This window comes from Phocoena sinus, chromosome 7 (assembly GCF_008692025.1).
Source record: "Phocoena sinus isolate mPhoSin1 chromosome 7, mPhoSin1.pri, whole genome shotgun sequence".
In the NCBI taxonomy this organism is placed as follows: Eukaryota; Metazoa; Chordata; class Mammalia; order Artiodactyla; family Phocoenidae; genus Phocoena; species Phocoena sinus.
The window spans coordinates 87,103,833-87,116,362 of NC_045769.1; the positions used below are offsets into that span (position 1 = coordinate 87,103,833).

Sequence of the window (12,530 nt, forward strand, 5' to 3'; positions counted from 1 at the left end):
ATTGAAAGAGGGTTAATATTTTATTTGTCCGTGGATTTAAAGCAGTACACTAAGAGAAAAATTTTCACAGTTATAATTTTGCTATTAATATGGAATATTACTCTACAAAATGTAAGGTAATGAATTTGTTTTATATATATATACATATATATATCTAGTTGTTTGTGGAAATTAGGCATATTTGAAAACAAGTGAATGATGTCATACTGTCGGTACATGTAGGTATTTGTCGAATTTGCCTTTGATACTGAACTGATAGTTATAACGAAGACTTTGTATTAATTCAAGTCATGGCATAAGTGATGGATATTTTTAAGCAGAAAGTTAAATCCCAAATCAAGAAAGAATGAAAATATTTGTCAGGGAAAATTAAATAGCCATATATGCATATATGACTGTAATTTTAAAAAGAGCACGTGTTAAAAGATCATTGCAAATCATATATTTGGAACAGCACATTTGAAAGTAGCTTTAAATTGTCTCACAAATAGTGTGGCATATAAGTCTTCTTACCAAATCTTGGTTTTGGTGCATTAAGTCCTCACTTCTTAGTTATCACAGCAGGAAACAAAAGTCAGAGTTGATGAAATTAGAATATCCATAGCCTTGTGGGGGAATAGAATATTAGAGTGCTACATCTTTTTCAGTATGAACCCAAGATTAAAAAAAAATGTTGCTATTTGAGTACACAGTAGTATACAAGTTATCATAAATGTTAGGTTGTATGCCCCATAATCAAATGGAATAATGATCAGTTTCTGTTGTATGTTATCTTCAATTCAAATTAATGCCCAGGAATCCAATTTCATGCCTTACTATTGGTCAGACTTTCTTTATTTGTGTATAATATTGTGAATGCCTATAGTTTTAGGATTGCAAGTTTATTGCACTGCATTCAATGTGAGATTATTTATCAGTCTTCAGAGATTACATTGAAGCTTTAGGGGTTAGGATGTATTTGCTATGCATGATTTTTATGAAATTTTTTATAATAACTTTTTCATAGGATCTGTTTATCCTTGTCTCTTTTCCCCCCCATGTCATAATAGAATGTATTATAGTACTTTGAAGAAACTTTTCAGCAAAATATATTTTTACTACACATTTACCCTTAATAGGTTCTGTTAGGGGAATCAATGACAACATGTTTCAAAGCAGAAATCTTTTCATGCTTGGTTTTTTTTTTGTTTAGTGAGATTTCAGGTATATTTTAACAACTGGGGTTTCCCTGATGAATCATTAAAATAAGTGAGTGGGCTGGAAGGTAATACGAACTTTTCTCAGTACTGCCCTATTTTACTCTGCTGGGTTATTGGTTGCTTTTTAAGTAGAACCTGGGTATGTTGGAGTTGGTGGTTGGAGGTTCAGAAGGGAAGAGGGGAAAGGGTCAGTTAGGAAATACTAGGTAAACCTCTGATGACCTATCGGGAAATCCTACTCAAATTCTGCTTTCCTCAATTTACACCATTTTGTGTTTAAGCTTTCTATTTTTGCTCTGCCAAGCTCAACTTTCCAAGTACTGTATATAGGCAAATAGAAAATATATTTTCAGCGATTGATTGAAGTTTAAGGTATCAAGCCATGTGTGGATTAGCCTGTGAAATCAATTTCTCATGTGTGTGGGATTAAAATCGTTAAAACCATCATCACTGAAACCGTACCTTCCTACAACTAATAGCAGTAAGGTGTCTGTGGAATATATTAATACAACACATCCTCTAATTTAAAATTATTACTTGGTATTTGGTTGGAAAATTATTTGAATATTATAGGTAACTGCATTGACATCATATATGAGGGCTAATTATGGGTTTCTAATGTGACTTAGCTTTAGTTTTTAAAAATCCACATGAGATATTTATACTTGGCACATCTTTTTCAATAAATCAGTGGCATATGGCAAATTTCCTTTAGCTATACTGTTTAAAAACAAAAAACTGAACTACCACAGCAGTTATAACTGCTGGAGGAGGTAGACAAAAATGTAGTTCACCTTGAAAATGATCATGGCTCAAGGAATAAAGAAACTGGGTCAAGCTTAAAATAAATGCAGGTACGATGACAAAAGTTTTAATATAAATTTAAAAATATTCACAGCATTGGTTTCAGGCTACTTTTGTTCTTGGTGATCTTATCAATAATGCATTACTCATTTTTAATTGAGATGACTCTAATGGCACCTTTTCATTTTGGTCAAAATATTTATATGAAATACTATTGTGATTTTTCACCTTATATTCCCTCTTAATTGTAAATGTACATTTTTGGAAGGCAGATAATTCTCCAATAGGTCATTTTGACCTCTGGTAATCTTAAATAGAACTTGAAGTGGTTTAACATTCCTGTGTCCTAGCTATCACTTTGACTCTTTTTATATTGCTAAATTAATGTTTAGCATTTAACCACGTATCATTAAATCATAGTATTGATAATGAATTAAACTTTCATAAAGCTTTAATAGTGTAGCAGGTTCTCATTCATCTGGTGTCACTGGGGAATAAAAAATGCTGAAGAAATGAGGTTTTTTAAAACTACAGCTTACTTGTTTAAGCAGAAAAACTTAAAAGCTGATAAAAATTTTTCTGGAACATTTTTTGTGCTCTTTTAGGGAGTTTGAATGGGTTGACCATTTACTCATAAAATATCATCATTCTAGTGTCATGTAGAAAGGACGTGGGCTTTCTGTTTGGTGTTTATTCTCCAATGTGGGAAGTTTTGTTTGTTTGTTTCTTCCTTTTAAAATGCCATACCCCTAATTCTAATATACTTACTCCGTTTAATTGTTTCAGGGCTTAAGGTCTGTGGTGGTACATGTGCTAATGCCTTAACAGATTCATAAATCCAGGCGCCTATGTAAGACATTTGGCTGCATGTAGGCTCACCCAGCATCTTTTGGCAAACACCTGGCCGCAGCTTCCTGCCATGGAGGAGACCCGGTTCTTCCCTTGGAGTGAGGACTTTCAGTGTTGAGGCCCTGTTACTGCTGCTCCAAAACACTCACTCTCCAGTAGCCATTGCTAGTGGTGCAAAATGTCTGTATTTACCTGGCGTGCTCCTGAGAATCTATTATGTCAGGTGACCATCTTCAGTTTTCTGGGATTACTGCTAAAATGGGCAAATGGTGTACTCCCTTTATCTTTTAGTAAATTCCAGCGTAGCAGCAAAAATCCTTTTTAACACAGTGTCTTTTTTTTTTTTTCCCAAGTCCTGCTCATGTTTCCAGCAGTGTTTTCTAAAACAAAGCTCAATGAAGCACAGTTAAAGTATTATTTGAGCAGTTCTTTAATGTGCTGTAATGACATTTGGTTTGAATCTTATATTTAAAAATCAGGTTCCCCTCTTTTGCTTGCACCTAGTGGGAATCATCTTTCTTCCAGGTTGTGCTTAAAGAAGACTATAGGGGAAGAACAAAATTTCTTCTTGCTGCAAAAGTTGCAGTAGAAGTAAAAGGGGGAACTGCCGGGATATGTCTGTCTCCACAAAACAAGCAGAACAAATTTCCATGAATCAAAGCCACTAAGTATAGTTTTCAGAGGTGGTAGGACATAGTTACTTTCCCTAGAAAAATACCCCAAATGCAGGCACACCCGTTGGCCACTAGAAGAATGCTCAAGTAAACGCTAGTTCAAACCTGTACATTTCACTCTTACTGCGCTATTAAAGGGGTGGAAATCTACTATAACTATAATCTTTTTTCCGCTTTTCTATTTTTCAACCTCCCACACGCTTGGTGTTCAGTTCTGCTTAGTGAGTGTCTTGAATCTACAGCAGCACCTACACGTACTGCCTCCACAGTGGCTGATAGTTTGCAGATAACTCATGATTCAGACCCATAAGAAACATCTGTAACTATAGGGCATGGTACGTGCTCTAGATTAATCATGGAAAAGGGCAGAGCAATGAAGAATCAGAAAGCTTGTTTTTTTCCAAATATTAATGTTGCTTTCTTTGAGGTTATATATGAGTGGAATATTCTCTAGAGTGGTTTATATCACATTCCATCACTTGGGGAAATATCTCAGGTCATTTTTGTAAGAACCTTTTAAGCATATACACCTTAGTGTGGTTAGGTCAGAGGAAATAAAGCAAGATAGCAGATATCTGTCCTGTGATGCAGTAAGCAAATTAGTGTTAAACTGCTTTTATTTTTTCTTGAAACCTTTGATATAATTTTCACAATTGCCTTTCACTAGTTTTTCATTTGCTTTCTAGAAGTTTCCTTCATTTGAAGGGTTACTGGCTACCATTTTGTTAAACCTGGAGGCTGTTTTGTTAACTTACTGAATACAGCATTATAAAGTTCAAGTCACCAGCCAGCCTGAAAAAATCGAGCTGCATAGCGCAGTCACTGAGCTTACTTCTTGCCCACAAAATCTGCAGTACTCTCAAATTTGTATTTGAAATACAATCTGCTGATGGGGAATGGGTAACACCCACTGCCTTTCAAATGCATGTGTGTATCTACTTTTCCCACCTTTCCTTGGTGAATAGGGAGCTGTGTTTGAAAAGACCTGATTTTAAAATGCTGGAGGATTCTATCTTTACTCCTTAAGTAAGGTGGTTTATCCTAATAATGGGAGGGGCAAAATACCTTATTTCTGTTTGTCAGCTGCTATGCTTCAATTTTATCTTCACATCACACCTCTGAGGTTAGTACTTTTATCCCCATTTTAGAGAAGGTGAGACTAAGTCCTACAATGTTAGGTAGCTTGTCCAAGGCCCTACAGCTAGGACATGACAGAGCTGAGCTTCAAACCTGTATCTCCCTAACCCCAGGACTCATACCTTTTCCACCTGAGGAACACTGCTTCCTATTTTACAGATAAGTGAAGTATGTGTTTGTATCTTTTCCCCAAAAATGCTCATTGGAAGATTTAAGACATCAAGAAGTAAGCTTTTTCATTTCAGTCATTTTTTGAGAACCGTTTGAGACATTTTGCTTTGAAAGGCAATTTAAGCAGGCATTGCTTTGACTGAGCAAAGTAAAGCACAGTTTTCTTAGTTAGGAGCATCACTGAGTTTTTGAGACTAATAATTTTGTGGAACAACGTTATTAAGGAAAGCAATATGCTTGCTGAACGAGTGGTGTTTACTTAAGTCATAAAGGAGAATTCAGACATCTGGAATATTTTTAAACAATGTAGTTGTTATGTACCAAGTGATATTTCTTATTTACTTCTTACAGGAAATAGCATCTAATTTGAAATATATAAAAGTTTTTACGTTCATACATATATTTTTATCTCACTGAGCACTTTGACAAAAGTGATATTATTAAAGTAAAAAGTTGCTTGACAGCCGATTCTCTGTGGTGAAAATTTTACCACATCTTTAATAGTAATGTTACTTTATCGCTCTTAATGCCTTTGTTGTTTAAAGTAAGGTTGTAGAAACTTTGCTGGTTCACAAGCATATAGCTTTACCCTACTTTTTCGGTCTTCCTTTGGGGGTGGGATGTTGACAATACTGAGGAAGTGGTCAAGCGTCTCAAGAAATTGTATCCTAAAGATTTTTAACACGAGAGAATAGAGATTTGAATATGAGTGTGCTGTCTTCTAAATATGGACTCGTTGGAGGCATTGGTAGCTGATGAATTTAAAGATGGATTAATATGAGAGTTCCAGAATCAGAGAATTCCTGAACTGGAAAGGCCCATGCAAATGGAGGGCTCTTGGAGTGAAAGTGTTAGTTAGGACATGAGTTCAGTGACTGTCCAAGTCTAGATAGAGCTCTAGGCCAAGCCAGTGCTGAGGTTCCTGAGTCAGTGTCATAGCCGTTCCAGCCAGGAAGTGAGTGATCACAGCGGGAGAGAACTCTAAACTTCCTGGGTAGGAGAAAAAACTGAGTCATTGTGGAAGTAATCTTAAGACGTGAAGAAAACAGAAATCAGAAAAATAAAGCATCTTTATTTCCTCTTATTAACATGAATGGTATAAAAATATTGATTCCAAAGTACAAACCTCAAGTGTTATATACTTTTTAAAAAAGCAGGACGAGCCTATTTTAAAAAGTAATTTGTCTGTAAACGACTTTATTTGCTTTCTGGGTATAATATTTTAACATATTTATTTGAAAATATTTATACAAATTTTTTTTTGCTTAATATCTAGAATCTGTGAAGATTTGAAAGGGCCAATGAGTATTCTCATCATTGAGGCATTCTATGGAGGGTCCCATAAACAGCTGGTGGATCTGCTTCAAGAAGAGTTAGAATACTGTGTTCTTTATACTCTTCCTGCAAAGAAATGGCACTGGAGAGCACGGACATCGGCTTTGTACTTCTCTCAGAATATTCCCACCAGTGAGCATTACAGGTAATTAGAGCCCAGGCTGCATCTCCAGCCTGTTTTAAATGTACTTGTTCTAAGGAGGTTGCTTCTCTGTTGGCCTCTGTGAGATTTCTTCCAACTATGGAATTGGTCAGAATGACTACAATAGCCATTCCTTTAGCGACAGCACAGCAGCCGAGTACATTTGTACTCTGAGGACACCTGGTCGGTAGGAAAGTGGATTCATTTAGAGCCTGCGTGCCTTTTCTCATTTGTCTTGTGCTTTTATCACATGCACGTGTGGGTGTGTGATGACATTTTTTGGCCTGAGATGAGAGTTGATCTTGTGCACATTTGGTTTTTGCTTCCATAACCTCCCATGCCTCTTTTAGTGAGTATGCTGTTTTAGGGTGTCTGCTCTGTACTAGGAGCTAATGTTGGAAAGATGGATATGACCAAGGCCTGCGCCCTTACAGGCTTTAAAGACTATTCAGAGATGAGTAGTTTTTAAAGTGTCATGAGAGTATGAAAAGGGGAGAAGTTGATTTTGACTGTGACAAATTGGACGTCGCTTTGTAGAGTTGGTCAACTTTGCTTTGTCTGGAAGGTTGAATAGATTTGGGGGACACAGGCCTCAGTTTTGAATTTTGAATTGTTAGGAAGTGGGAACTAGGGGGACCTATTAGAAGGGCTTACGAGACACACTGAAAAGTGTGGATGGGAAATACCGATTCCATTTTAAGGAAACAGTAGAATGGAATCCTCCTGAATATCCTTACTGCCATATGTCTCCTGATGGTTAAATAGTGGAAGATTATCCTACTGTGGTTTACATATCCGATGTTCTTACCGTTCTGGGCCCTTCTGTGTAGGACTGCATTGGTGGTGGCAGGAGTCGGGAGGGCCAGACTGATAATGAATGGAGTTCGAGCAGCTAGGTTGTTAGAGAAAGGGCACGTTGCAAGCTGCAGTGCTCACCTTGGCGTCAGCAGCCATTTCCATCTGCTGCTGGTTGTAAGGTGGGGCAGAGACAAGGGAGACAGCAGCTTGAGATTTAAATGTAGGTTGCTGTTCTTAGTAGTAATTTGGGGGATTCAGAAAATAACCCATTTGGTGTATAAAAGCCATGCGTCGCCTCTGAGAATTCAGATTGTCAGATGGAACAGCAGTGAGTACTCAGGTCATGTTGCTTGGGATTATAAAGGTAAAAGCTGTTTGGGGGCATATTGAGAATTTTGTATTTTTCTAATCTAAAGTGTATTTTTCCTTACATAATTTAATGTTTTATATTCTGATAATCACCAAGTGAGTATTGTGGATTCACTAGTAGTATTAGAAATCTCAGTGCATGTATCAATACAAAGTTTTCAAGGCAATGACAAGTGAGTCGTTGCCTTGAAACAGTGCTAAACAGGATTTTAGCGCTGTTGCTGTGCTAAAATTGATTGTTTATAGTTGCTTTCACATCTCATTTAATTGTGTTTTCTCAGCAGCAATTGCATTATATTACTTAAGGTCAAGTAATCCTTGGCTTTATGGCACATTTTCATTTAACATTACCATTTGATATAATACATTCATACATACCAAATGATATACATTTCTACAATGATTTGAGCATTGAAACAAACCATTTCTGTATCTGCTGTTAGATTTCATTTTGATTACGCAGTGTTTTGGAATGGAATTTTTGTATCACAAATATATGTGTGTGGATAGCATGCAAACAAACACTTCTGTGCCCGTGGCTTCCCCACTCCGTTTGAGGTCTGAAGCATTTGAGGTAAAACATCACATTGCTTTTTGAAGCAGTCTTATTTGGGAGGTAGATTTCTGAAAGATGGTGTCATAAAATATAAAGTTTTACTCTCTGATAGCCATAACCTCCAGGTCCTAACAGTGGTATCTGTGATCTTTCAGACTCAGCCATTTAAGCTGCAGTTAATGGTACTTATTAATCTAATCAGACTTCACTAAAACATATACCTCACCAGTCTGACTTACAGTTATATTTGACTAACGATAACTTATCTACTCTTTACCAAATAACCTTTCTGAATACTTTTAGAAGAAACAGCAGCAGCTTGAAAACTTATATACGAAGTTAAAAATATGCTCACTCACCCTAGATAGAAGTGCAAGAATGACGTTTTGTTACACCAGATAATTCTGATCTCTGTGGAGACTTTTAAAGATATGAAAAGTTCTTGATTTCTATTTACTTACTCTATTTGTACATTTGTCAAATGAAATCACCAAAATTCATAAAGATAAAATGATTAAGCACCAATATTGCATGCCATGCAAAAAACTACTCTGAACTAGTAGGAATGTGTCTGATAAGAAAGACCTTGAATGTAGGTACACAGGTTATTTTTTTCAACATCTGTACACATAGTCATTGTTTTTATAAGCTCGTTATCTGGGTAATATTTTATTACTAAAAGAATAAATTGCTCCAGCCTAATTAATCAGCTTGATTCTGCTTTATCTTGACAGTGAAAAGAATACATCATGATTCACATTTAGAGCTGTTTAACTTTTATTATAGATTACAAAAGCTCCACAATTTATTTTTCTCAAAAGTAGTTTGGTAATTATTAGGTTTTATTAAAGCCTTGCCTTCTGGAAACTTCACAAAATGCAGAAAAATGTTTCTGAGGATGGGCCTCAAATTTCATGTTCTGAAATGTATGAGTCATTTGTCCCAGCATCAAGCATTTCTACTTTCTTAAAATATACCTAGAGTAGGCATCAAAGATATTTCGTTCTTTTTTCTTTCTGCAATATCTTTACTGAACTGAAAGAATCGCTCTTACTTAAAATCATTTTTTCACTCTCAGATGCTTACAGTTATATTTTCATTCCATCTGAGGTATTGTGGCAGATACTGATCATTGCCCACCTAACAGCCCTTCTTCCTTGTTAACAGAATTAGTTTTCTTTGGCGTGGCTAAGTACCCAGCCCCTGGGAGTGAGCTTGATGGACTTAAGTTGGTCATGATGATTCCATTCTCTGCCAGATTTTCCCAGTTTTCCTTGAAGCTAGTGCTGGATTCTGGCAAATTCAGTTTAAGTAGATTACTTCTGGGGGTTCTTCCAACTAAGTTTTTTAAATTTTATTTTGTGCTTTACTTATAAAAAGAGAAAGCCATCTCCCCTTCTCTGCATTTTACTGTGGTTATGATGTCTACAACTAGCAGATGACAAGATGAGTACAAAACACCTGAGCTGCCATAAATGGCTGATGAAAGGCTGGAATGCTATAGCTACCTAGTACCTGAAAACCCTCTGTCCGTAAAACATCTAGCTATGTTTTGTAAGTGTAGTAATTTCATTTTAAGTTCATAGCCGAGCAGAGTAAGAGAGGATCTGGAGAGGGATTTGGAAATTAGAGTGGTCACCTTGCTTTGAAGCCGTGGCTGCGTAGTTTTCACAAAGGGGACTGGTTAACTGAGTTATGTTACGTTCTTGAAATGAAATACTGTGCAGCATTAACCTGAATTAGGAAGCTTTCTGTGTCCTCTTATTGGAATCTCTCCAAGACAAGTGACCAAAAGTAAGGTGCCAAAGAGTGTTATTGGTGCCATCTTTGGTGCCAAGAAAGGAGGTTATCAAGAACGAAACAATGGAAGAGTGCATTGAAAATGAATGAAGATACTTGCCTGGGGATTACTGTAGCAGAGGTTGTTGGTGCCCCACCCATATCCCTCTCACCTTTCTCTTGTTGTGTGCCCTGGCCAGCTTCCTACTGTCAGTCTCTGCAGCCCTTTTTGCCTGGGGGAGTAGCTGCTCTGCCAGTGCAGGCAGCAGGCCCCTGTAGCCCTCCGCCAGTGATCTCCGCCCCCTCAGATGAAATCATTCTGAAGTGTGAACAGGGGAGAAATCATTAACAAAGATTCCTCAAAAACCCTGTAAGTCAGGAAATAAAAGCATAATTCTAAATAATTCATGGGTCACAGAAGAAATTATAACGGATACTAAAAAATAGAACTGAGTCATAACATACTGCATATCACAGTGTGGGTTGCATCTAAATTGACAGTCGCAGCCACATCATCTTTAATAAATTTATTTTTATTATTGTCTTTTTAAATTGTGATATGCAGTGCCTTCTAAAGCTTGGCCCAGGGCAGGGCTCCTCTTACTTTAATCTAGGAGGAGTACTGGGAAGGAAACAATAAAAAGAGTAAAAAATAGTGAAATTGAAAGCATATATATATGTGTGTGTGTGTGTGTGTGTGTGTGTGTGTGTGTGTGTGTGTATGTATAAAATGGAGATGAACAAACTAAAATTAGTGATTTTGAAATAATAAAACAGATATAAATCCAGGCATGCTTTATTTATTTTTTTAAGGCACAGTTCATTTTTGGAGTGAAAAAAGTATAACTACAGATATGACACAGATCAATAAAAAGGAGGAAATACTGTTAATAATTTTATGTTGATACATTTGCAAACTTAGACAATATGGATAATTTCTTAGAAAAACATAACTTCTAACACCTCACTCGAAATAGAAAATCCGAATGGGACTATAATCATTAAAGTTGTTGTTACATTAACTAAAAATCTCGCCATTAACAGACAGAGGCTGGGTCCTCGTGCAGGTTGGTTTACACCAGTGCTTCTCTGTCTCTTTCCAGACTTGCGTTACATGAGATCAAGTATCTAGTTTTTTAGGTTTTCTGTTTCTTGTAGCCATACTAGTCCTAATTGGTGTTGATTATCATTATATCTCCCTTCCCTACTCCCAACCCTTGACCTTTTTTTTTTTTTAAATGTCTAAGGAGGGGCAAGGAAAGCAAATAGTTGGATAGAAAATAAACTGAATGAAAGTTCAGTTGGGTCAAGTAACGTATAAAGTGAAATTCAAGCTTAAGGTGATATTTGATTGTTGATAATTCTGTTATGATTTGCCATTTTCTTAAATGGTACCTTGACTGTGTCTTTTCATTAAGCAGATTCTCTTTCAGGGAAGCTGTGATTTATTTATTTATTTTTGTTCTTAATTGAACTATTTGCTGTGAAACATTAAGCATAACTTTCTTTGGGAGAGTGAACATTTTTAACTGATATGAAGTACCTATGTATGTTTGATGTTTTTAGCTAGCCTTTGTGAATAAAGATATGGCTAAACTAGTGAATATAGGTAAATTAATAAGGAAGGTGGTGGTTTCTCAAACAATTCTTTTATAAATTAATAATTCAATTACTTTGCTAGGCAATTATATCTTGTTTTGAATTGTTACCTCTTGTTAAAGATATAACTTTCTGAATAATATAATAATACTTTAGTAATAAAACATCATTTTATTAAAATGTACCTTTCTGAATAATTTAATACCATCTTAATCATGAAGACATCTTTATATTAGTGTGCATCATAGTTGGGAATATAAAAGTAAGTGATGACTTGTTAAGAATTTGTAGGTAAGTGAAGTATTGTTAGGCATACAAAGGGCACTTATTTTGCATCTCTATAACCAAGGTAAGATTTGATGGATTTAAATAATAGTAATAATAGCTAACATATTGAACATTTACCATGTAGTAGACATTCTACAGTCCTGGAAGCTAGATATTGTTTTCCTGGTTTAGCAGAGGTAGAATCTCAGGCTTAGAGTCAGGTTACTTGCACTGGGTTACACAGCTAGTTATAGTAGATATGTGATTTGAGCTCAAGTCTGGCCACTTGCAAAGGCCATACACTGTTCGTTCTTTTTAAGCCCATGCTTTTAACCACTATGCTATCTCATTAGCTTGCTGAAGTAGGTTAATTAAGTAAATTAAGCCCGACTACCTCTTGATGAAAAAATATATTACTAGATTTCTCTATTAGAAGTGGGTGGTGGTGCCTCTTGGGGTCTTGAGAAGGGATATAGTTCTAGAAACTTATTGGAGGCTGATATCTGGGAACCAAGAGTCTTTCTAGGTTTGTGAATGTGATTTTTTCATTTTTGCTTAGCACATTTCTCTTTAGCTGTTAGCGATAGAAGTCACATGTCATTTGAATTTTCCTCTTGAGGTTTTTCTTTAAATCCAAATAAAATGCTACATGTGATGCTTTTTTAAGATCTTCGGGTAAACTCATGAATGAAAATAACATTCTTGTTTGTGGTGCTCAGTACCTGCCATTACCAAATTACCCTCAAACTGCTATACTGTGAAGTTCTCTACTTGGTTTATGAACTTGGCTAGAGACAGCATTCCAGTACTGCCCAGCTCACTGCCCTTATATCATTACCAGTTGCGTACAG

General features: G+C 36.1%; 1 protein-coding gene across 11 annotated transcripts in view; it reads left to right on the forward strand.

Annotated features, from left to right (window-relative positions):
* GTDC1 (glycosyltransferase like domain containing 1) overlaps positions 1 to 12,530 on the forward strand; it is a 505,179-nt gene that overhangs the window by 108,694 nt on the left and 383,955 nt on the right. For all 11 annotated transcript variants that reach the window (XR_004350686.1, XM_032637181.1, XM_032637182.1 and 8 more), the window contains one exon: positions 6,111 to 6,314. Coding sequence is in view for 10 of the 11 variants with exons in the window: in XM_032637181.1 (XP_032493072.1) it covers positions 6,136 to 6,314 (179 nt within the window). In the remaining variant the exon portion in view is untranslated. The remainder of the gene's footprint in view (positions 1 to 6,110; positions 6,315 to 12,530) is intronic.